Here is a 26,154-nt window from a genome sequence, read left to right as displayed (position 1 = left end):
ACTTGATAATCGTTTTAAGCCCAAAGTCGGACACAGTAATGTTAATCCCGTGTCGCGGGTAAATTATATTTTTTGTCGTTTAATTAACGCCACTTTTATTCAGAAACGTTTTGTAAAATTCCAAGTACATATACGGAAAAAAGGGAATGCAATGCATGTTGCTGGTTACCGCGGCACGCTTAGGGCGATTAACAGTTGTTATAATGTAATAATATTTTAATATGAAAGTTGATGTTTTTTTCTTTGATAATTAATTATAATCAAATATATTAGGTACATTTCTAGCGTTTCCCACGGCAAGGCATGGCAAGAATTAACGACTAGTAGGTACCAGTATAGTTAACAGCTATAGTACTTAACAATTACCTAATCTGAAAGTTCAATTAAGCAAGTACATTAAAATACTCAATTTATTTTTTATTATCTCTATAAATCAATTTTTAAATTAAAACTAGGTACTCATTTAGACAGAAGCGATGAACGTCTAGATAAGCTACCTGAAAGCGATATCGGAAAAAGATTTCTTCGACTTGTTTGTGACAAGGGAAAGTTGAAAGTTTTTTCTTTCTGTATTTCAGTCAACCATATAACAAGACGACATTTTATGCGAATTTAACATTGTTTAAGAATATTATCTTTTGTGTTTGATAAAATCATATTTTGGTCGAATATGGACATTGAAATAATACCTAGTATTATTATTTTAGTGGGTAATGAATATCGGTACATGCTCATCAAACGTTATTTATTTCTATAGATTTAACTCCCAATAATTACTATTAAGTTAATAAAGAAAAAAGGTTTAGCCTAAAATTTAATAAAGTTTGTGTTCGCTGCAATTGGGTGCCGGTATTCTGAACTCCCGTGAGATGTTTATGACTAGGGATGCGTAATAAAAAGCGTTTCTATTTAAATGAAACGCCGTAAAAGGCACAATTTATTCGCACAAGTATATTACTGGAATACCTAAGAGCTTCGATCGATATAGATACTTGGGGTTTGTTATCGCGACAATAGAATTTATCAAAATAATCCTGAAAAGAGAGGAATCTATTAAAGTATCAATTTAAGAATGGTTTTCATACAACTTTCTTTCACATCTAAGAACCATGTTCACTTGTTCAGTCACGTATACAAATTAAACACGTTTTTCTTTGGACATCAGAAAGAAGAAGACATTCCAACTCAGTATAAATAAATAAATAAATCATTTATAATTTTACAAATCAAAGTGACCCCAAGCTCCTAAGATATACATTACTTACATTTGGTAGTGCTTACGAGATGTTTAACATGAAATAAATACAGCCTCAATAAAAACCTAATTTTGCAGGAAACATAACATACAGGTTCACTGACTTTAAGGTAACGAAATAACTACTAGCTCTGCCGTGCGGTTTCACCGGCGGAATAATCATCTCTACAGCTCACGTGTTATTCTTTTACAATAAATAAAAATAAAATTAGTGCCTAGTGTTATCAAAATTCGTTTAGGTGTTTTTACGTGAAAGAGGAACAAACACACACAAATCCATCCTCACAAACTTGGCATTTATAATATTAATATTTGGTATCTTTGTATTTAGTGATTGTTCCCACTTATTGTTAAAAAATTACGAGACAAGTCCTCCATGATATATTTTACATTTATCCATTCCGTCTATGTTGTTGAGAAAGCTATGATGAATCCTAAGAGGGCTATTTTTTTAACTTGTAACTTGTAAGTAGATATTTCAATAGATAAAAGAATTTATTGCGTGTCCAAAGCGAAATAAAGAAAAAGTATTATTATATCTTCTTACAGCTGTATTGAATTGTTAAAGGATCTTTATATATTTTAAGAGTTTAATTTATATTATAAAAAGGTATTTTTTAGTAGGTATGTAAAAATTATTAAAATCGGTCCAATAAATATTCATGCTTTTAGTTTGTTTCAGTTTTCATCCGTGAAATAAAAATTGTGCTAAAATTAAATTTTCTTCGAAATAATAATGATTAGTTCGTTGTTTTTGTTCATAAATTAATAACTTGTAAAATATTAAGCTTATTCTATTTCTAGAAATCACAAGATAAACTTGAAAAGGTTAAATATGTACAGACGAACGAATTTCAGTATTAAATGAACTAGAAAAATACCTAGCTACATAAAATTTATTTCAATCTACGAAAAATTATTTTGCATCACGCCTTAATTGATTTGGAAATCTATTCAATGGCACATCAAGTGGAATTGCAAAATTTTACAAAGAAATATAAATATTTATAAAATTTTCCTTCAATATAAAATTCAGCCTTGTCAGGTCAGTAAAACTACTGTTTAACTCTTAAAATCATACATTCTCGTGCCATAGGGTCATTAAAAACATTTTTAAAAAAGTAGATAACGTAATTACAAAGAAATATAAATATTTATAAAATTTTCCTTCAATATAAAAAGTGTCAGGTCAGTAAAACTACTGTTTAACTCTTAAAATCATACATTCTCGTGCCATAGGGTCATTAAAAACATTTTTAAAAAAGTAGATAACGTAAAAAAATCCTAAAAAAATTTCATACGGCGCCTATAAACAAATAACTTCATTTGTGAAGTCGGACAATAAAGCACGTTATATGTAGCCCTAATACTCAATATCTTTGTAGTCAACTGGCCGTACCGCCTATAAAAGACTAGCGGTCCGCCCCGGCTTCGCCCGTGGTACATGTTTACGTTTTCTCTACATAAGAACCATCCTCGTACTTCAAGGAATATAATAAAAAAAGAATTATCGAAATCGGTTCAGCCGTTCTCGAGTTATGGAATTACAACGAAAAGTGGCATTGATTTTTATATATTAGATTTATTACCTTTACCTAATACTGTCTATTTGTATATAATTTATTGTCTATGATACAATACTGTATGACACATGGAACTGAATTTATATTCAATACTAATAAAGTAATAAGCCCACTAAAATTGTCCTAAAATATTTTTATACATTGGTTTATAACTAAGTTCATATGAATACAAAAAGGGCTTATTGATTTTGTAAAATAATAAATAGTAACCTTCTTCCACGGGAATATTGTCCACTTGGTTTATGCCACCAGTGAATTCATTTATGGGCATTAATTAGTAGATAATTGTCGAATAAATATAAACCACAATAAGTTATTTAATATTGGACGCATTATTATCCAGAGGTTTATAATCAGATGATTCAGGCATTTTTCATATATAATACGTATGATGCTTATATTAAACAAATTAGCTTTATATTATACATTTATAAATTAGTTTTAACTTAATAAAAATGATTCAGACTCATCATTGGAACTACATAATATATTATATGGTTCAAGATGAGGTTCAAGAGAAGTATAATTGATCAACACAGTCCACAGACTATATAAATGACTTATACACTGTATCATTAGAATTCTAATTTGTCTTGAATAAACAACGAAAGTATATTTAGAAACAAGTTCTAAGCGAAGTTTCTTCAAGTTATTTGAATTGTTCACGAGAAATCGTATGTAAATGGCTCTTAAAACATAAACCAAGCATTTGTTTAGTGAAAGACAAAGGTTTTTGCACCCGAGTTTGAGAAAGGTATTTGGTATTCGCGGTAATTATGTATCTTGAAACCAATTCAATGGCTGTTACAATTCCGTTGAATTTATGTTTTAATTGGATGAAATTAGTTGGCAACAAATTTTTGCTTTATATTCCTTTCCTCTACCTTAATTTGAGAGATTTATGGCTTATTTGGTTCAATGTTTTGTTATTGTGAGGATATAACTTGAAATTAGGATCCTATTTCCATGCATAAATAAATAGCTGTAATTTTTTAAATATTACAGTATACTCTATACGTGGTAGGTATACTCTATAGGTAAAGTGACACATTCCTCTGAGATATTATTATCTAATAGATAGTAGGATAATAGATAATATAGTAGGATATAGAGATAGTAGGATAATAGATAATATAGTAGGATATAGAGATAGTAGGATAATAGATAATATAGTAGGATATAGAGATAGTAGGATAATAATGTGTAATAGGTATCTCAGGAGGACTGATATTATATTTAACACGATGATATATACGTTAACTACTTACCTAAATTATTGGTATGTACTCTATAAGTTCTAAGTTTCTTATCGTTAGAATAATTATGAGCTAGCCTTTATATAATCTAATTCCTTTTTAATATAATAGTAGAAAAATGAGAAATGTTAAAAAATCAATACCACACAATTAATTGACTAGTACAGTTGTTAATTGCGTTCATTTATTGTGCAGACCACAAACAGCAAAGCATTTGTATCCAACAAGCAGTATAAATAGATGTAATTAATTGTATATTAGCTTAAATTTAAAATGTAATTAACGCCGTTTCGTGTAATATTTGCGTAAATTGGCTTTGTTTTAATTGAAAATTATGATATCAAGTAGGACTATACAATGAGGTAGATGCTATAATATTTTTATTATTTCTATAATTAATTGGATAAGAAACTTTTTACAATGTAGATTAGATACAGATATATTAATGCCAATTAATTTTAATTAATAATAACAGTGATTGCTCAGTTATGGATTTCGACATTAGTAAAAAAGTCTGAAATTTGAGAAATTATGAACACATATTATAACATCTTCCAATTGAGACATAATATCATGAACGTATTTGCCTGACTTGATTAAAAAATAAGAATAATTGACGTCAGCTTAGAATGAAGATAATTAATTTCAAAAGCTATTTGCTTTAGCTTGGGCTTTAGAATCGCAACGTAAATATGAAAATGTTTTCCTTATGTGTTTTCTTTATAGGTACGCTTCGTACTGCAAATTGTTTTGAACGGAAATTGTGTTGAGAGATTCAACATGAAAATTTTCTAAAGTGATGCTTTACAATATTAAAGATATTATAAGTGTTGTACCTATGTAATCATTTTTATATTAAAAAATATCGTGTGTGCTGAGCACACGTGTCAGAAGTGAAACTTCTTTGGCAAGATTCAAAGATACCAAAATCGTCGCTTTACTCCATGACGTGACAGTATTGCCATGACGCGAGCGAAATTTTACTCTCAACTCGCTTCAAATTTATTTTTATTAAATTCTTGAACTGCAGTAACGGATACTTGGAGATTTGTTTCAGTGATTTATTAATAAAAAGTTGCAAGAAATTACCGTAAATGCAAATGGCCAGTGAAAGTTAGTTTTGTGAACAAAATCAGGGATTCAAATTCGAAATTTAAAGTTCCTAACGACGTGGTTGAGAAGAGAGCTTTTCGTCATACAAAATATACAATTTACAATTGGACCATTATGTAGCAATAAGAGTTATTTTTCCACATCCTCAACACTTTCACCAACCCATTCAAATTTTTTTTTAACATTTTTACTAGATCTTCAATAGAAAGAGAAACTCGTAGTTTTCATACAAAGTTAAAAGAACATCCCTACGATTTGATATAATATTTCTTGATTATATAAAACATATTAAAATATCATTGGTACTTACGTTTAGAGCAATTATGAAGAAATCCAATGTGAAGAGGAATGATGTGATGGGATTGAAGTTGAACTGCAAAAAACATTATCATTATAGTTATTCCATAAATACATTATCTATTAAGGGTGGATTTTTCAATCCTTGGTTAAAACTTAATCATCGAATAACGTATTAAAATACCATTTCAAAAATGTATCATAATTGTCCGTATTTGACAGTTTACAGGTGACATTTTAAAATGTTCGATAACCAAGGATTGAAAAGTCGGCCCTAACTCTATTAACGGCCTTATATCTCAATCATATTATAATAATTGCTCTTTAAAGCTCTATACAAAACACTATATTTATACGCAAAAATCGCGTAAAAATCAATTCAGCCGTGATTCCTATAATGAGAAGTGTAGGTATTTTATTTTGTTTTATCCCGGTTCAATTTGGGCGTAACCGGGACGAGCCTAGTATGTTTTATTTTAAATCTATAGGCATTTTATCATAGTAAACATTTTGCGTCAGAATGTCGGTAGATTAACAAGCCGGAATAGCCTTCAATCAAATGAAACCCTCTTGACCGCCGGCTAGTAATTTCATTTTGTTATCGAAGATTGAAAATAAACTATGAAATTCAATAACCGCATACGTCTCTATATAAACTGCTTTTTCATCAGTGCATTTAGTAGGTAGTAGATATAATATGTTATGGTTATGAAAACTCCATCAAATTTTGTCAATTAGGTATACACTTTTAATATGTGGTATAAACTCACAAAGTTGATAGGTTGTGACCATGTTGTAACTAATGGAGATGCACCGACATCAAACCTTTTTAATAAATAGCACATCTAAATAATATGTAGTAATTAATAATATCAAATCTTTTTTATTTTTGTCACAAAGGTGGGCTGTAACTCATTGAGAATATCAAACTTGTATGTCGACTTGTGGTTAAGAAGTCTCTTGTAGATAGTCTTGTCTATCCATCTAGATAGCTTACCTATACCTAAATAATCCATACTAATATTATAAATGCGAAAGTAACTCTGTCTGTCTGTCTGTTACTCAATCACGCCTAAACTACTGAACCAATTTGCATGAAATTTGGTATGGAGATATTTTGATACCCGAGAAAGGACATAGGCCATCTTTTATTGCGAAATATTATGTACCACGGGCGAACCTCTAGTAAAAAATATTTTATTTCAGAACGACTGCAATACACATATATTTGTCAACGTAATAATATAGAACATTAGGATGAAGTTATAAAAGATACGAAATATTCTCATAATATATTAATTCTGCGCTACAAATCATGATACATTCAGACGTTGAAATTGAAAAATTGTGATTCGCTTTTGAATAAATCTTATTAAACTAATTCTATGTACATCGAAGTCCACTCGCATAATTTTAATCAAATGTATCTCGTCGTTTCCAATCCATGCATATTCATAGATATCCAAACTAATCAGAAATACATTTGAGTTCAATGAAATTCATACAGCTATTGGCCTCTTTCAATTACCAGTATAATTCTATAATATATGCAACTCTAATATGGATTCTGTGATAGAAGAGAGGTATAGCCGTCTCCTGAAACCCGGTAAACTATACCGTTTTCTACTCGTTCAAAGTAAAATAAACAACGGGCACGCAAAAGCTTTCTTTTACCGTGCAGTTTCTATTTAAAAGTTAAAGCCTTACAAATAAATTGAGATCTATTGCGACGATACATTCAAAGAAAACTTCTTCTGGAACAAAATGTGGAACCTTTGGAATGTCGTGTGACTTTCTATATGAATACACAATGGGTGCATTCGTTTCTGGAACATTCTCGTCTACACATGTGGATGTGACTGCTCAGTTAAGTAGCTAAAAGTAATCGGAAATATTAGTTTTAATATAATGTAGAAGATATTTATGTATTTTGTTTTCCCGATACAAAAATTTAAACGTGAACTTTTATAACCCGTTATTAATCTTCTATTCTATAATATAAAAATGAATCGCAAAATGTGTTGGTAAGCGCATAACTTGAGAACAACTGAACCGATTTCGTTAATTCTTTTTTTATTACATTTCTTGAAGTACGAGGATGGTTCTTATGGAGAGAAAACGTAAAAATGTACCACGGGCGAAGCCGGGGCGGACCGCTAGTTTCCAATAATATTGTCTTGTGAATTTCTGTGTGTTCAAGAATAAAAAATAAGTCATAGATACTAAAACGAATAGTGTAAAATACGAAATATAGTTAATAAATATTGATAGCGTAATAAAATGTAAAGTATCGTAGTAATATTAAACAATATAGTAGGTACTTAAAGCTTTCCAATTTAAGTACGTAACTTAAAACATAAATCCGATAATTTTACATCCTTATAATTAAAATATTTTCAACAAGGGATTAATTTGGCAAGGCATTTGAGTATCGCTATAATTTTTCGATAAAGTTAAGCCTTTCATCAAAATGCGAAAATGGAAACGTGAATTTATAAGTACCTAATCGATATTTCTTAACGTTCATAAAATTTAATTAATATTTTGTAAGAATTTACGAAGTTAGGAAACAATGAACAATATTGGATTTTTTTCTTCAGCCTTTATTTACTTTAAATTGGAAAAAATAATCGAATTGTTTCTTGAAAGTCTTATTGAGATAGTTCTTAGCTATCTATTGATCTATTGTGGAAAGTTCTTAGTGAAGAAAGAAAGAAGGAAAGTTTATAGAACTAATGAATTTTATAACAGTATTTAATATTCAATTTAAAAATTCCAAGTTCTGGTAATATGATATTATTCGATATTTAGTTTAATAGCATTCAAATTATAAGTATAAATAAATAAAAGTTTTAACACCCCTGTAGAAATATCTAAGTGAGAGTGAACATTTTTATATTAGGTATACTCATCAAAAATAACTCTTGCTATATCACAAATTATTTGATGGAATTTTCATGTTTACAGCCACATACAACGAATATTAGTAAAATATACTATGTCTACTTACTTGTTCAATACTTACAGTTTGCAAGTAAAATAAGTAACAGACGTTTATCAGCTCGACCAGTGTTTCAAGGGCCATGAACAATATCCAAGGTAGGAGCATGAACTTGATGTCCTGAAACAACAAAATTTTCCATAGATTGAAAGATTATACGTCAATTAAAACGTAGGCTTCCCAATTTTCACTCCCAATCTCATCGTCAATATCTCTATTCCTATTTGAAATATTCATTATGGACGGATTTTGTGTTTCGAATTATTCTTCGCAATAATATAATTGTTCGTTGTCTATTGGGTTCATGGCTTCATCTGAATCACATTTGAGTGGTACTGATTTAACTATATAGGGTAATTGATAAAACTTTTTCTGTTAAAAATCACGTTTGCTTAATATGTAGGTTAGTAGCTTCATAGGCGAAAGATAAATAAAACAGTTAACAACTTTGCTATCACTGTAATTAAGCTTTAGAGAAGTCATTACTGTAATAATTGATAACCTACTTAATTTCAATTGTAATATAAATGTATCCGTAAATCTTCATAATTAATACAATACAATAATTTACTAACCTTATAGACTCCTATCATGAGCACAATACATGAGAGTAGGCCCAAAGTACTGCAAGCCAGTAGGGTTATATTCAGCGACACAGTTACTGGAACAAAATATAAAAATAACCTCTTACATAATTTACATTAAATTTCAAATAGGACTGGAATATCTCGTTGTTGCAGGGGTTCAAAATAAAATAACGAGGGGGAAGATTCGAGTCCCAGGTGTGGAAAAGGGAAGAAGACCCTTCGTACATGTAGTAATAAGCTTGGATTTATAATCAGAATATATTTATCTATAGTACATACCTAATGCTCAATTTTCGATGATGGTTAAATCGGTCTTTATACCTTTAAACATAATTTTGTATATTGAAACACATTACTAAATAGTAGACAGACAAAATAGAGTAAATATTGCAAAAAAATACATCAGAAATATTCTGTATTCAACGGTTTATCGAAGACATTTTCTTTGTGCCGCTAAATTAGAATGATATTTTTGTATTTTCTCCATGAATAGTATCCGTTCCAGGTCACTGACAATCATCACACCCGTGACCCGATGAACGTTGGATATATCCGACACACCACGTGGAAGTCAACTCATTATGACATTATTATTTTTAATCGACTGTTAAGGATTTATATTATTGAATATTGAGTACAAATGTTAACTCTATGTTAACAGGTGTTTAATCCAATTAGAAAGGCTGACTTGAAATCGCTTATCAATATATCAATACTAGTTTGTATTGATCGGTTTTACGTAAAATTGGAACTAATTGTTTAAATAGTGCGAGTTAATTTAAAGTAGCTAATTACCGAATATAAATAAAGCGCACGGATACACTACCTATTTACTACTACGTATATGAATTCTAGGGTATTTAAGCCGGTCGCGGAAGAATTCAATACCCGCGGCCCCATCATTAAAGCGGCTCGACGGAACACAGTGAGGTTTTAGTCGGTAAGAATCCGACATAACCCACGGATCCTTCCCCGGGGGCCGTGGGTATCTTTGGAAGATTTCCCCACCATAAAAAAAGGGTATTTAAGCCGCCTAACTTATTAGTAGTTCACAGCCTAAATATGTATAACCCCAATATCGCATTGCCATAAACGAAAGTCGAACAGCGTATGTTTTTATAGCCCTTAGATTCTATATCCTAAAGTTTAAAACGCACCGTTACAAAACAATGGGATACTCACATGGGTATTTTCTATTCTCTTTTTCGCCCGTATGTTAATAAAAGTGTTTTTGTACCGAAAGTTTCAGTGGAGCGTGGATAAAGCGTAAACAAAACATATACAGTAAGAGCAAGATGTAGCCTGAATTCAATTTAGCTGGTAACAACGGAATTTCACATGCCATTTTTTGTTAATTTAAACTTCTGCTGTGAATTTTTGCAGTTACAAGAATTTGTGGAAACTGAATTGCTTTTGGAATGAACTATTTTGTTACAAATGAAAGACTTGTTAATCGCATTGTGATTTGTGATAACATTAAAATAAACTAACGCAATGCATATTTTAAAGATACTTTATTATATCAGACACAACTTTATTGACAATAACAATCACAAAAGTAATGAAACAGTAATTTGAATACTGTAGTACTCTATATTCAAGTTTATGTAAAAAAAGTATTTTAATGAAACAATATTTTTATATACTCCCGAAATTCAGGCTCGTGTTAGTTCACGTTACCGAGAATTATAAATTAGAACAATTTTTGTGTAATAGCCGTTTGTTTTCAAAGCTTGTAACAGATAGTATCTAAATGGTTTTCGATTACCAAGAAAGATGTTCGCTTAAAACTTTTAACTCGTTCAGTGTTAGACGAGATAAATCGGTTTCCTAGCGGTTTAATATTCCGACGCTAGGATAAAGCGTAGAATGTGGTCATACATTATTGTAACACTGATAATGTGGCTTATAGGAGGCATGAGTGCGTGATAATTTGTAGCCCTTTAGGGATTTTGATCGCCACCTTGTTGGGGATTAGTGCGAGGTAACGGTGTTGTACTATTATCTAATGTATGGATGGATTTATGCGAAATTATATTATTGCAATCTCCGGTACCTTACGTTACAGCACGATCAACAATCGTATGTATTCATACAATTTTATTACTAAGGGCTGATTTTTCAATCCTTGGATAAAATTTATTCATCGAATAACGTATTAAACTACCATTTCAAAAATGTATTCTAATTGTCCGTATTTGACAGTTTACAGGACACATTTTAAAATGTTCGTGTAATACTTTATTGGACGGATAAATTTAAACCAAGGATTGAAAAATCGGCCCTAAAACCGAAATATCAAATGAGACCGATAAAGATCTATGCAATAGTGAGCAAAGTGTTTTAAAAAGTTTAAATTAGTTTCCTTTATTATATCATTCAAGTCGCGGCAGCTTATCTCAATACACGAGATAACGTTCCTTCAACAAAGCTTCCTCGTTGGAACTTAAAGCGAAATTCGAGTCGATAAATAATTACGAAGAACCAAAAGCAAAACCACACTTACGTTTCGATTTTAAAAGCCAATTTAGAAGTTGTTTGGTGTATTTTACTCCGAAGCCGTTTCACGGGTTTTGAAAATTCCGAGGCAGTTCAAAGTTATCGAGTTTCGTCTAAGACCAATTAATATAGCAGATATGAACAAAGACTGAGCCGATTATTTCGGTTTTAATATATCGTTAATGAAAGTGAGAGAACAAAGGGATTTATCAGAAAACTGTTGGGTTCAATCTCATATTGGTTTTGACAACGTAACGTGATATCTGTTATGATTAGTTATTAGTTCGCATGATAGCAGTTTTTTTTTTTAAATATGGAAAGGATTTTTTGCTTTCGTTTAAGAACTTTTAGATACTGTTACGATGTAATGCTTACTGCTTTGGCTGAGCGTTGTTTGCTTTATAGAAGTCTGTAAAAAAGTTTTTTTTTATTGTTATAAAGGCGTCGTTTTTTGCTAACGATATATAATTTATTGTCTTTATTATAGAAATATGGATAAAACGACAATAACAGCACAATATATCTTAATGTCAGACATAAAGGAGCACTTTGCTGGCTAAGTGCAAATGGGACTCACGCATTGAGGGCTCCGAAATTAATTTTGGTTGGATATAAATTTTATTTTAGTATTTTGGAGTAAAAAGCTTTTGTTCCAAAATAACTTCCTTATCGGAAATTCTATTTTACAGTTATTTTGGGAATAACAACAATAAATCTATATTAGGTTCTAACTTTTTATTTAACTTTTATAGGTATGGGGTGTTTATTCGAGAGTAAGGTTTTTATTACATAGTCGAAACGAAGTTTTAAAAATTTAAATAGGAGGTATGTGGACCCGTTTCATTTTCAAAACTAAAATAACGCAAGCAATGATGATAAGGAAGATATTTTTTTGAAACGATTATTATTATAAATGTTTTTTTTTTCATCAACTTATTTGATACCTACTTAAATACTATAGAGTATTGTCGTGATTTGCACACGAGATTTAACAGCTTCACACAGTAAATCATATAATACATAAGAAACAAATATTGTATACTTACTAGGGGTTATTTTATCTGGTTCTAAGAAGCTCTCTGACTCTGGCTCCGTCATCTGGCCGGATAAGTAGCGATGCTCTACGTCGATGAAGTGACCCATCGTTATTATGGTCACAGCGAAGTATATCTGTAACAAATCCATACTAATATTATAAATGCGAAAGTAACTCTGTCTGTCTGTCTGATACTCAATCACGCCTTAACTACTGAACCAATTTGCATGAAATTTGGTATAGAGATATTTTGATACCCGAGAAAAGACATAGGCTACTTTTTACCCCGGGACATAGGATAGGTTTTATCCCGGAAATCCCACGGGAACGGGAAGTATGCGGGTTTTTCTTTTTGACTGCGCGGGCGAAGCTGCGGGTGGAAAGCTAGTTACGCCATACCGTCGAAAATCTGCAAAAATTTTTTTTTTCGCCAAACTTTTTCGGTATGGTGACCATTTGGAATCGTCCGAAAAGTATGGCATAGCGATTTTCGTTTGTGTCAATATCTCCCGGTCTATCTGTCAACTGTGTCTAAACGACGTACGACCCAATAGTCGTTGACTTGCTGCGATTAGTTATCAACCAACATTAGGTAGCTGCACAGGTAGCTGTGTAGAATCGCAGTATATTCTTATTACATTCAAACTAATATTGACCTTACCTCGCGTGTAATTTCTTATAACTAATATAATGTATTTCAGCTGCAATGTAACTCACGGATTTTATACAGTTACATTACGATTACATTCAAGGCATGCAATTTTGTGGCAATGCAGTTTAGGTCATCTGTATGTAATTAGTACTTATAGTTATATAGCAAGTTAATTGCACGCTACCGGTCTTGAACTCTTGACCTACGGGAATAACGTACCTACTGTAACCTATGCTGACCCTAAATCTTCAGTTTAATGAACATTTGAAAGTTAATAGCGCCGTGCTGGTTTTGGCGGTATAAGAATCTAAATGTGGCAGATAAAATTCACATGCTAAATAATTTTCAGTATTGCATTAGCACGTTTTACTTTAGTATATTGATACTGTATTTCATATTTAAACTATGGCTATGCAATATTGCACTGTTTACAGAGCAGGTATTATAGAAATTACTATACTAAGAATGTATGGCAATTAGGAGGTTTGCAAAACTTTTTCAAAATGCACTGAGTAATACCTACCTAATATGTACTTTAAAATTACTACTTAAAGTTTTGATATTGGATATTTACTTAATTATTATTATTATAATTTACTTAATACTGAGTAAATCTTTCTAATAAGTTAATAACCACATGTGTCCTCGGCTCATTGCAACGTAATAATTCCGAATTACTAATTCAGTTATGGATATATAATAGGATGCTAAAGAAAGGAAATTTCGAGTTACGATTTTAATAATCAGAAAATTATTTGCACTCAAATAATGGAGCGTAGGCAATGAAATTGTTTGCTTCGACAAATTTTCGTGCTCCAATAAAATTGTTTTGGATGCGAATTCTTAAAGAACAACGTAAATGAATTCTTCATTAAACAGAGTGGATGTTAGAGACGATGTCATTTTTAACCGACTTAAAAAAAAAGGAGGAGGTTATCAATTCGGCCGGTATTTTTTTTTTTTTTTTTATGTATGTACACCGATTACTCCGAGGTTTCTGAACCGATTTACGTGATTCTTTTTTTGTTCGATGCGAGATGGTGTCGAATTGGTCCCATAAAAATTTTATTCGGATAGGCCCAGTAGTTTTTATTTTATGAGCATTTTTGTCTGTAGGTATTTGTAAATTTTGCAAGTGCAAGTTTGAAGTCGGTTGTTTTTAACGCAGTTATCACTTGTCTCTACGCATTATTGTAAAAAAAGATTTTTCTGTATCTGACCAATATAATATCTAAAAATAACTTATGTTGATTTGTAAGTACATACCTAGAAAATATTTAATAATGTATTCGTTGTATAAGTTGTGTGAGAAAAACCAAAAAAATAAAAATATTACAACAATCTTTTATATGAATGTTTATCGTTTACTACTTATGGAAGTAATGTTTTTCGATGCCACTTTGATATCTATAACCTTTTTTAGAATTAACATTAATATGAAAATAGTAGATATTGAACCAAACCGACCCTCATCTCTTCTAGTTACTGATAAACAATTTACAACCATTACTTTATTTATTTACACACTTTCTCTCGAAACTAGCGATAGTTTTGTATTAGAGTGCTAATGTTTTAATTCACCTTTCAAATGAAAATATAATTCTTTATAGGTTTTTAACTATTGGTATTTATATTGTCATAAAGTTTATCAACATAAAAGTAACATAATGAACAGAGACAATAGAATCAAAGCCGTATGTTATTTCTAAATAAACGCAATAATATAAAAAATGTTTGTCTTTCGGATAATAAACAATAAGTACAAAATATACATATTGAAATGGCAACAAAAACGTATCATGTTACCTAAATATTTATTAAAACCAAAGATTTATATTTTTTTACATTCAAAGCTTTCGTATTTATATTTCTAGAACTTTCGAACTCGTTTTGACATATTCAAACCCGTGTTACAAACAAGGCTAAAAAAGAGCAAATCTAAAATACCACGTGTATTCGTACTGCACTGCATCGTCATTTTGACAGACCGCACAAATTTGGAGATATCACGCACGGCAATTATTGCTTTTTGTATGCAGCTATGCAGTGGCTTTTTTATTGAAGGTTTAGTATGGGAACGTTGATGTGATATTGGAGTAGGTAATTTAAAACAGAAGTAATGATTTTTTCCTATATGTTTTATACACGTGGTTCCGTTTATTGCAGCACCCCTATAAAATAAAATATTTTCAATTCAAAGTTATGAAACTGGTGCATGATTCTAGAAAAAATAATATAAAATACCTTGATACCGATATTTTACAACGTAACACGTTCATTTTTGTATTGTTAAGCGGAAATTATATGTAGCGACTTCCTTCCTTCATAAGTTTTACATACATACGCACAGTTTTACATTGTTTTTACTTAACATAATAATTATTACCTACCTATAACTCCAATACGCAAGGAACAATGGTTATTTAGGGGTATTTAGTCCAGTTTTAATCCTATAAGTTTATTTTATTAAAAAATTTAAGATTTAATGGAATTACATGGATTATAATAAACAGTCTTTCTAAATTAATACTTGAACCAACCATCATTAATTAATACCTAACATCGATTCTATACAGCGAGATACAATTTCTAGTAGGATTTTTTCCAAACGGCAAAAACGGAACCGATATTAATTCGTCATATCCTTCAGTCCGTCTGTCAATTTTAGTCGGAAATACACTTTAACTCTTTTTAATTGTTTCTCCGTTGAAATCAACTTCTCTATAAGCTATCAATTGATTCATTATAGTTTATACTTTGTATTGTTACTTCTTTATGGAACTGCATTTTTCAGTTTAGATTTTTATATGAAACATACGATTCGCTTATTCCTATTTCATCATCATCATCATCATCAGCCCATATACGTTCCCACTGCTGGGACACGGGCCTCCTATGAGGGTACAGGCCATATTCCTATTTAATTGAACTTAATTCAAATTTTTATTGCAAAAAACTACGACCAGTTTCGTTACGTCATCTTCAGGTGTAGCTAAGGAGTTCATTTTATTATCGAAGATTATTGTACATTTATGACGTCATAAATATTTAACTATATAATTCTCTTTATATTGATAGTACTCGGGTATCACCAGAGGGATAATACCCTCGGTCCTTTAAAAGGCTTATGTGGAGACATAGGTCCAACACGCAGAGGCCCTCGGAGACTTTTGTGTTATGGAAACTAATTATTATTAATATAATATTGTATAATTTTGGTGGATTCAATTTATAATCAGTAATGTGATATGTAATATGAATGACACATATTTAAGGTTTTAATTATATTTATTATTTAATTAAAATTGCATTTTGCGGTTTTCGTGTTTGGTTATTTTATACAATTGAATTATTATTGTATTTAACAACATATTATTTTTTCCGTTAAGTTCATTTTAAACGCATAATCATTATAGAACGGAGGAAAATATGGATCCAGAACGCTAAAAACATACTAAAATTATAGTGATCTAAAAACTTTTAACATTGTTTGCAAATGTGAAGCTCCAGTTAATTCATTAATTGGAACGCCTTCATCGTATTGCTCGATTATTAACATTGCTCACCGTTAAGAGGTATTGTAGTATTACAAGATAATTAATAATAGAACAACAGACCATAATCTCGGGATCCGGTAATAATTAATCCGAACCGTGACAGTTGAGCAAATAGACGTTTCAATCAAAGTGCCGTAAATAATTTTGTCCTCGGCTTTAATGAAATCATCTAAAAATGTCAGTGTTCCAGTGGACCCTGTAACTCGACGAGATCTTAAATTTCGTTGATTTATCGGCCACGTTCCATAAATTTAAGGGGCACTCTATCATAAACGGTAAGCCATCGGGACACTTTCTAATAGAATTTACGGAGCGCCGATCCCAAAGACTTGTTGCTTGAATTTCGATGTTTTCATTGCATCTTCTCTTGAAGATACACTCATGTCTGCACATTCTCTATTTTTTCTTGCATAAATTTTAATTTTAAGAACTGTTTTCTTATTGAGAATGTTTACAGTCTCGAGTATGATAATAAGTATTAAGCTGATCATATTGCTACCTACACGTCTAGAAGAAACAATACAATTTATATTTTCTTTTACTATAAGCACTATAACAAATACTTGGAAAATAATGAGGTATACAATAAGATTTATCAATCATAGTCATAACAAACGAGTGAACCTATTTTTAAAATATAAAAATGAAAGATCTTTTATAAAATCTCATGAATTTTCCTGGAATACTCTCAATCCAATCTTGAATCGATTTTAGATATTAATTTTTGATATGAATTCCAAGACGCATGGACTATGTCAGATGGCGTAGGTTTAGCTGAGTAGTGAGTTCTTTGAAAGCAATATTACGAGACGGTATATCTGTATGAATAGTATAGTATAATATTATAAATATGTACCAACTCTATGCCATACGACAAATTGAAAAATAATTGAAAGTATGTTGAATTGCAAATGCTCATAATATTATTACTTGGGATGTTAGCATAAAATTACATGGGTATATTATAAAAAATATGAATTCTTTAAATTTTATTAAAATACATGTTTAATTTAAGTAATTGTTAATTTTGGATATTGTTTGGTGCCAAAGAAGGGTTAATTTAAAGTTTGACGTGATCATATTATTATAAGATATCGTAATTATAGTGGCAGGGATTTTTCTTCCTTTCACTGTACTTTAAATGTACTATTTTTTTCAAACTGATTATTATACCTAACACATGTTTTTCACATTGTCAGTATTTTAATAATATTGTATCTTGAAAACAGATTAACATCTTTGCACAATTTCCTCTGAAATATGATGGATTTGAGATTTGAGATTTTGATACCTTGCATTCATCCTTGTATTAAGAGCTAATTGAACCACAAACATTACAAGTTATTATCTGATTAGTACCTATAGTGAAATTGTATCAGTGGATTATTGATATTACAGCGAGATCTTCTAGGAAATCAAATTTATGATATCTTGGGTTCGAACGGTAATATGCATACCAAGAAGGCACTCAATTTAATTCCACTAATACGCGAAGACTTCTGATAATATCAATTAGGTATATCTATTCCTATTCGAATTCATATATCGGCTAGATACGATATTACATGAGATAATGAATTCAGATCTCCCGTATTTTCTTGTGTATGATTAAATTGTAATAGACCGTATCTATTGAATAAACTAGTGCAGTTCTCTAGTGCATAATATCTAGATACCGTTATCCGTTATTAAACATTCCTGAAAATGTTTTGGCAATTTTTAATATATGAGTGTTTGAAAATTTTTGATGATGATCGTGATCGATTTTTTTTTATTGTTGATAAATTTTCAAATGATATAAAACTAAAAACTCTAAATACGAGAGCTGTGAAACTTCTTTAGGCGCGTTGAGATTAAAATTACAAGGTTTCGTCATGGCAATACCGTCACGTCATGGGGGTAATATGACGATTTTAGTATCTTTGAATCTTGCCAAAGAAGTATCACTTCTGTAACGTGTGCTCGGCACACACGTTCTTTTTCAAATTAAGAAATGTTATAGAAATACATAGTTACTTACGATTCAGCGTTTAGCTAATATTATGTATTCTATGCATATGATGATATACTAAATTAATAAAAAACCAATACTTACTTTTGTATACCAGTTAAAAACAAATAATACATACCAAGGTGTATATCGCTGAGGCATAACACCCGCGGCGAAGACTGCGCCAGCAGCAGCATGACTGGATGATCGGCATTTTGATGACTCTGGAACAAACGCGTATTATTTACCGTCTTGTATGACACGTTAGTTAATTAATCCTAAGGCCGGTTGCAGAGCTTCACCGACCATCAGTGCGAACGTCAGTCGCGCTTGTCATATGTATGGAAATACGCGTGCGTATGGTCAGCCTAGCTATGAAGGATTTTATGAATTTCCATACACTGACGTACGCACTGATGGTCGGTGAAGCTCTGCAACCGCCCTAGGCCCATACAAATAGGCTCTAAACGGTGGTAATTAGCCTCTTTACAGACAGTTACAAGGTGAGGTTTAAATAATTCCTACTTTCTACTATATTTATGTAGAAAACTTTTATATAATATATTATGTAGAAATATGTATATTGAAGACAGCGCATATGCATTAATAAAAATAATTTAAAGTAGTTTCTATTGGCAACATTTGTGAGATAATTTTCTCCAAATAAAAACCTAATTCGTATCTGAACACAAGGATTTTGGCGGTAATAAAACCTTCCATCGACAGTTGGAAAATATGTCGATCCTACGTCTTACGTTCCGGTTTCCGGGTTTCTATCATTGCTCGTGAAGAATTGTTCCAGTAATAGAGAACGTATATCTTTACTACCTGATACTCTTATATTTATACATACTAGCTGAAACCGGCGGCAGGACTCGCAAAATGCCCAGGAAAAAAAGCCTACGTGATAGTTTATGATCTATAATAAGATCTTAATTTTGTATCAAACATACAGATCCGATCAGATATTTTTGCATGAAAGAATAAAAAAAATTCGTATGTGCCGAGATCACGTGACAGTAGGGAAAATTTCTAGGTATTGTCGTGACTTCGAAATTTTACTTTAAATGCGCCCAAAAAAGTTTCTCTTCAAAAACATCCATACATTGCTATGATAATTTCGTGTAGGTATTATAATATTAGTATGATTGCACAATTAGCTTATACTGTCAGCGTTTGTGGCCGAATTCCTTCTGCAGAGACCGATTATAGTTTCAACTTGGATTGTAAACTAGAGCAAGTGTATACGTCGCTTTAGCCCAATAACGTCCAAATGGCGAACTTGTGGATTCTCAGCTTTATAACACACTAAGCAAATTTTGGAAGCGGCTACGTTACAGTGATTTTCATATTATGTTAATGCCAGGTTATTACGTGGCTGCCATATAAATATGTATCTTTAATGATTTATTATTTGTAGCCATTACCATTATTAAATTATTTATAGGGCCCTATTCTGTAGTGATTTTTTTATATATTTTTAATCGTAACGGTAACGAATAGATTCAATAAAAGTATTGAACCGTTTTCAAACATTTTTATTAGATACATATTGTAGCATAGTGCTTCGAGTCTAAATCTTCGCGAGTCACACATTTATTATATTATTTTATTTTTGTTTAATGCCGGGTGATCTCAGGTAGATAACGTACAATAACCTCCTAAGCTCGTAACCTAGTATCTAACGTAGGCGTAGGTATATATAAAATAAACAAGCTTTCGTCCGCGGCTTCGCCCGCGTTTTCAAAGAAAAACCCGCATAGTTCTCGTTCTCTTGGGATTTCCGGGATAACACCTTTGTTTTAATCCAAGTTACCCTCTATATGTGTGCTAAACTTCTTTGTAATCGGTTCAGTAGTTTTTTCGTGAAAGAGTAAGTAACAGACACCTACACATACATCCATTCTCACAAACTTTCGCATTTTAAATAATATTAGTAGCTCGCATTTTAAATATATGAAATAACGCAAAGTAATCATTCAATTCTATAACAGACTCCATTTTCACAGTTCAATAAATGGAACAAAAAGAATGTAAACAATGGCCCGCAGTGAAATGGTTTCTCGCCAACCTGTCACTTAAAAGCTACGTTTTAGTTTATTTTCGCATTTAATTCTAAAGCCATTCATGGTCCCACTGCGATGGACAAGACACGGAAATTCCTGCATCGATTAAAAGTGTTATTCAGTTTTCTGGAAATATAAATTATAAATTTCTTTTATATCTTCTTATGCTGCAGCTCGCCATTTTTACGGTACATTAATAGTATAATTATTGTTTGTTGATGAGCAACGTGGCCTTGAATTAAACGTATTTTCTTGTTAGGTTAAATTCTTAATTCTTACGGTGCATTTACATAAAACGAGCGAAACGGGTGCCCTGTAGCAAGGTGGAGCGACGATATACGCAGGGTTTCTGGTACTCCATGTCGGCGAAAAGGTGAAGACCGAGCTCTATGGCGTGCCTTTGGAGAGGCCTATGTCCATCAGTGGACGGAAAAGGTTGAAGAGAGAGAGAGAGAGAGCGAATGGTCATTCTAACATCACTATGTCAAATCCTTGTTAGAGCATTCTTTCGTTGTTCAATACGTTCGAAAAGATTCTATGCAATGTTTTAGTAAGAATTTAAGAACACGAAAGAATGCTCTTACAGCTCTAACTCTATGTTCGGTTGATGATGCACCGTTAGCGGATTTTATTTTGATATTGATGACGTTTGGTAAGGAAATATAGAAATAGTGATGTGTACAGTTAATTAAAAAAGGTAGCTTATTTAACTCAGAACACAAAATCATAGATAATATAGGCCTAGGACAGATGTGAATCACATGCCAGATTAATTGTGAAAGCATTGTATACAGGTTTAATTAAACCCGAAGCCTATTTTTGAAACAAGCAATGCTTTCACTAGCAATAGCAAGCAAATGTTGCCACTACTCGAATAATCTTTATTTCTTCAAAATACGTGAATAAAATCATTTTCTTTTAAGGTTTTCTTATGATATATACAAAAGGCAAAGCTGAAAGGTAGGTCTTTTAAATATAAACGGAATCTTTACATTCATTGAAAATATTTTGTTTATTACAACTAAGCCGGCTAACGTGAATGAATGGTATTGCTTTTCAGGGCTCAATTTTATAAACCATAACACAACTTTGTATTTGAAGTGTTCTTCAGGTTTTAATATAATATTTTCATTTATCACATGAGATATTTTTATTTTTTGATCAATGGAACAGAAAATGTAATTCTCTGATATTTTATGATTGATGATAATTTTTAGAATATCTTATTATGAACATGTTTTATTCGCCTGTTTAAGCTTGTACGACATTGAATTATGATGTGATGGCAGTAATAATTTGAATAGTTCTTTATTAATAAACAATACACAAACTTGCGGCTCGAATGCAAATACGGCTTGTGCCTCTACCTACCCATTTAAATCAAAACAGACATATGGCTTCAGTCAGAACAGTGTTTCTACGTGAAATTTCAAACATATCTAATATCACAGTGAGTTATAATTGCTGCACAGACTATGTTTTATATTCATAGCGGTATTGCAAGCAACTAAAGTATACTATAAATCTTTGACTATGACTATAAATGTATACGGAGCTTCAAACACGAGCCAGCTTTATATGGAAGCTATAAAATAAAATTGATATTTTATACCGTTTTATACGGTAAATCCATTTAAAGTTTATTTCTCTTTGGTGTGGTTAATGTCAAAGAATCTATAGAGGTTCTAAACAATTGAGTTACGGGTATTCACACTGCAAAGTCACAACGTTTATTTCATTGTTTCTAGTTTGTATATAACGATACAAAAGCGTTATTTTAGTAAAAAAAGATAAAATTTAAGCCGATCCTAAAGCAATTTCAATAAATATCTCTAATTTTTGTTATAATTTCAATGCGAATGTCACCCTCCAGAGATAATCCTCGCCTATCACATTAAATTGTCGGCGTTGTTTTCATTTAAGCTTACAATAATTTAAATCTCCATTTATAAATTGTTTTGAACATTGTGACAATTCTAATATTATAGCTTGAATGGATCGACTCGTTTTAAGTTTAAAGGTCAACTGAAAAACTTCGTATACACCGGTTTTGTATGCGGCGTAACGTAATACCGGAATATGAACAAACAATAGGGAAAAGGTAGGCTTGGAGATTGGTGAAAAATTGCAATGAGAACAATAGGTCAATGTTAAACAGCAAGCTTTATCGGGTGTATACATACAATATTAGTGCCTTCTATACGATCTTACGTATTTTAGTAGCGTGATATGAACTGATATTCTGAAGTGTGTGTGTTTGTATTTCGATGCGGTTCTATAATTGTTATTTTATTAACAGTTTATTAAAATGACCTGTCCATAAGCATTAATACTACATGTATTGCCTTATTTTTATAATATTGTCTTATACTGTAACTGTGTAAAAATAAAATTAAAATCAACTGGTCTAAATACAAGCGGGCAAGAATGTTTTAATTTAACAATGAAACGGAAATCGAATGCCGCCCGAAAAGGGCGTTTTAACTCTCTTTATACGGAGGTCCACAAATTCGCTCCATTGAAAGCGTTGTGGGAAATAAAACACTTTTTCTTTCAGCCGTGTTCAATAAGCCTCGATCGACTCACTTGTCAACATGTCACCGTTCTTGACATATATAAACCTTTGTTTGTAGCTACGATTTTAATATTATTGGAATGGGTACATAATTTATTGTGTATAATCTAAGTGTATAATATAAAAAGAATAAAAATATATAAGATAAATTCTTGTCTCTGTTTATATCGATGTATGTGTATTTTTATACTTATGTATAAAATTATCATGTGATAGGAGGCTAACTCGTTGGAAATGCATTTTTAAATGTCTAATTGTTAGGACTGAGAAGAGGTCTTTAACTATTTTTTAGAAGAGCGATATTTGGGTCAACTAGTTTATTGATACCTAAGATTGATACCTATAGGTACGTATAATAAGTTATTTCCTTGAATCGGCTTTGTCAATTTTTTATTTACACAAGTAGTATTTTACTATTGGTCTAAGATCCGAACATAAGTCGACCTGCACCGGCGTGATATTAGAATGAGACCAATTTTAAAAAATTTAGTGTATTAAAAATGTTTTAAAAGTGGGTTGACTGGGAAAATCCTGGACAGGACATTTTGAATTTTTTTGAATTAAAAAAAAACATTTTTTAATTTATTGCAGTATCGTGTTCGGATCTTAGACCATATTATTATGTACATTTGGCCCGCTGATCGGTTTTCACATGAAAAAATATTAATGAAAATTTTTCATTTTTCATCGGTAAATATAAATATATTTTATAAAATATTATGTGTGAAATACAAGCTATTTGAAAACATATAATGCCGTCGAATTTTATCATCTGAGAAAAATGGGAACCAAGCTGGTATTATTTTGTGATAATATTAACTATTTATAGAGTTAGAGTTGTAGCTAGAATTTCTGAATTGTGCTTGATAGACAAATCTTGTTGTTAAAATACTTAAAATATTGTTTGTGGTTGGAAAAATCGTGTTCTTATCTATGATATATAAAAAAGCTAGATACGTTACCCGCTCTCTATTTTGGCAAGAAAAAACTCAGCTAAGTGCCCGAGTTTCACTTAGTCACGCACCATTCAGCGTCGTGGCTGGACGTTCTTTTTATATTTTAATCGGCAGTTGTTATTACGAAGTACATGAGTGAGACATGTATTATGTCTCGTGCGTGAGAGTGAAAGAGAGAACTGTATTGGTGATAATGCGTTAGTAAGTAGGTATGTATTAATTACGCTGTTTTTTAGTGCAATGATGTTGGCGTATGCCGCGTCTACTAGTATAATAGGTCATTGGTTCTTATGTTAATTTATTTATAATTATAATAGTTAAGAAGACTATAAAGCCGGGCGGATGTCTTAGCTCTAGGGACACAATTTTACATCGTATAATTTTTACGATATTTTAATTCGTTTTATCAATTACAATTTTATTATTAAAAGCTAAGTCGAATTTATATATATAATATACCTAGTAAAAAACATATTTTATTTGTAGTAAAATCTATAAAAAAAACCCGTGTTAAGGAATTTTTCTTCATAAATTTTAATGTAGAGTAACTATAGGTACAGTAATATAATATGAAAAGTTTTGAAATGATGAAATGTTTTGATACATTGCCTTGTTTTCAGGCGCCAAGTAAAATAAACAATTTGCTAGCAATATTTAACGATCAAAACGTGCGTGCTCTTGTATTGTATGATTGAAAAATAGCCGCTAATATTTACAGGGCTGTCAAATATGAATTCGAAATATATATTCATCAACATGTCCATTCTTGATTCAAAGAATGAGGAAACTGCATTGTAATCGAACATACTTTAAGTCTACAAAACAATATGCACAAAGCATAAGAGTTTTTAAACACTAGAATTATATTTTAGGCAGTTATATAAATATAACTCTGGAAATGAAGTCCAATTTATTGCTATTTTTCGTAAGCGAACATTATTTAATTAAATCTACTCTTGTTTCTGTTCTTTGTTTAATAGCAACATATTTGGTACGTTTTGAAATAATAATTATTAATTATACATGCATACTTATTATACTTTTCTTCTAATCAATCAGAAAATCCGCATCACCTTTTTTTAATTTAAGCAAAGTATTTTAAAATATAATAACATAAACATTAAGTATAACTATTGACTTGCTGCATTCTTGTATAAATAAAGAAATATAAAAGTAAGTACAATTCATTAATTCAGAATAGACGCAACCCTAACATCAATTCGGTAAAATATTATACGATTCATAATGTCAGCACATTTGGAATAATCTTAACGTATATACAAATATGAAAACAAATAAAATATAAATAATGTGCTCTAGATCAGATCGCAACAGAAATAAACCAAGCACATGCAAAAGATTGTTTATGTGTAGGTACTAAACAGATACACTTTAGATAATTTTATAAAAACATTCACGTCATGTAAACTTCTATTATAAGAAGGCTTAGGGCCTATTAATTTATAAGGCACTAGCTTTTCAACCTCGTCTTCGCCCGCGTTTTCAAAGGAAAACCCGCATAGTTCCCGTCCCCGTGGGATTTCCGGGATAAAACCTATCCTATATGTTAATCCAAGTTACCCTCTATATGTGTGCTAAATTTCATTATAATCAGTTCAGTAGTTTATGCGTGAAAACCATACATACCTTTCCTCTTTATAATATTATCTGCTATAGAAATGTTGCTATACAACAAAAACAAGGGAATTTTTTAACAATGCCACGTTTCTT

At 31.1% G+C, this 26,154-nt stretch overlaps 1 protein-coding gene across 1 annotated transcript in view; it reads right to left on the bottom strand.

Annotated features, from left to right (window-relative positions):
* The window catches only part of LOC123705515, a 72,868-nt gene that overhangs the window by 29,630 nt on the left and 17,084 nt on the right, over positions 1 to 26,154 (bottom strand). The window contains exons 2-6 of the mRNA XM_045654315.1: positions 18,966 to 19,050; positions 12,638 to 12,761; positions 9,081 to 9,166; positions 8,530 to 8,625; positions 5,518 to 5,580 (exon numbers count right to left, since the gene is read on the bottom strand). Coding sequence (XP_045510271.1) covers positions 5,518 to 5,580; positions 8,530 to 8,625; positions 9,081 to 9,166; positions 12,638 to 12,761; positions 18,966 to 19,040 — 444 coding nt within the window. The 5' untranslated portion in view covers positions 19,041 to 19,050. The remainder of the gene's footprint in view (positions 1 to 5,517; positions 5,581 to 8,529; positions 8,626 to 9,080; positions 9,167 to 12,637; positions 12,762 to 18,965; positions 19,051 to 26,154) is intronic.

This window comes from Colias croceus, chromosome Z (genome assembly GCF_905220415.1).
Source record: "Colias croceus chromosome Z, ilColCroc2.1".
Lineage (NCBI taxonomy): Eukaryota > Metazoa > Arthropoda > Insecta > Lepidoptera > Pieridae > Colias > Colias croceus.
The sequence above is the reverse complement of the archived record's forward strand: the minus strand, read 5'-3'. Positions and strand labels throughout refer to the sequence as shown.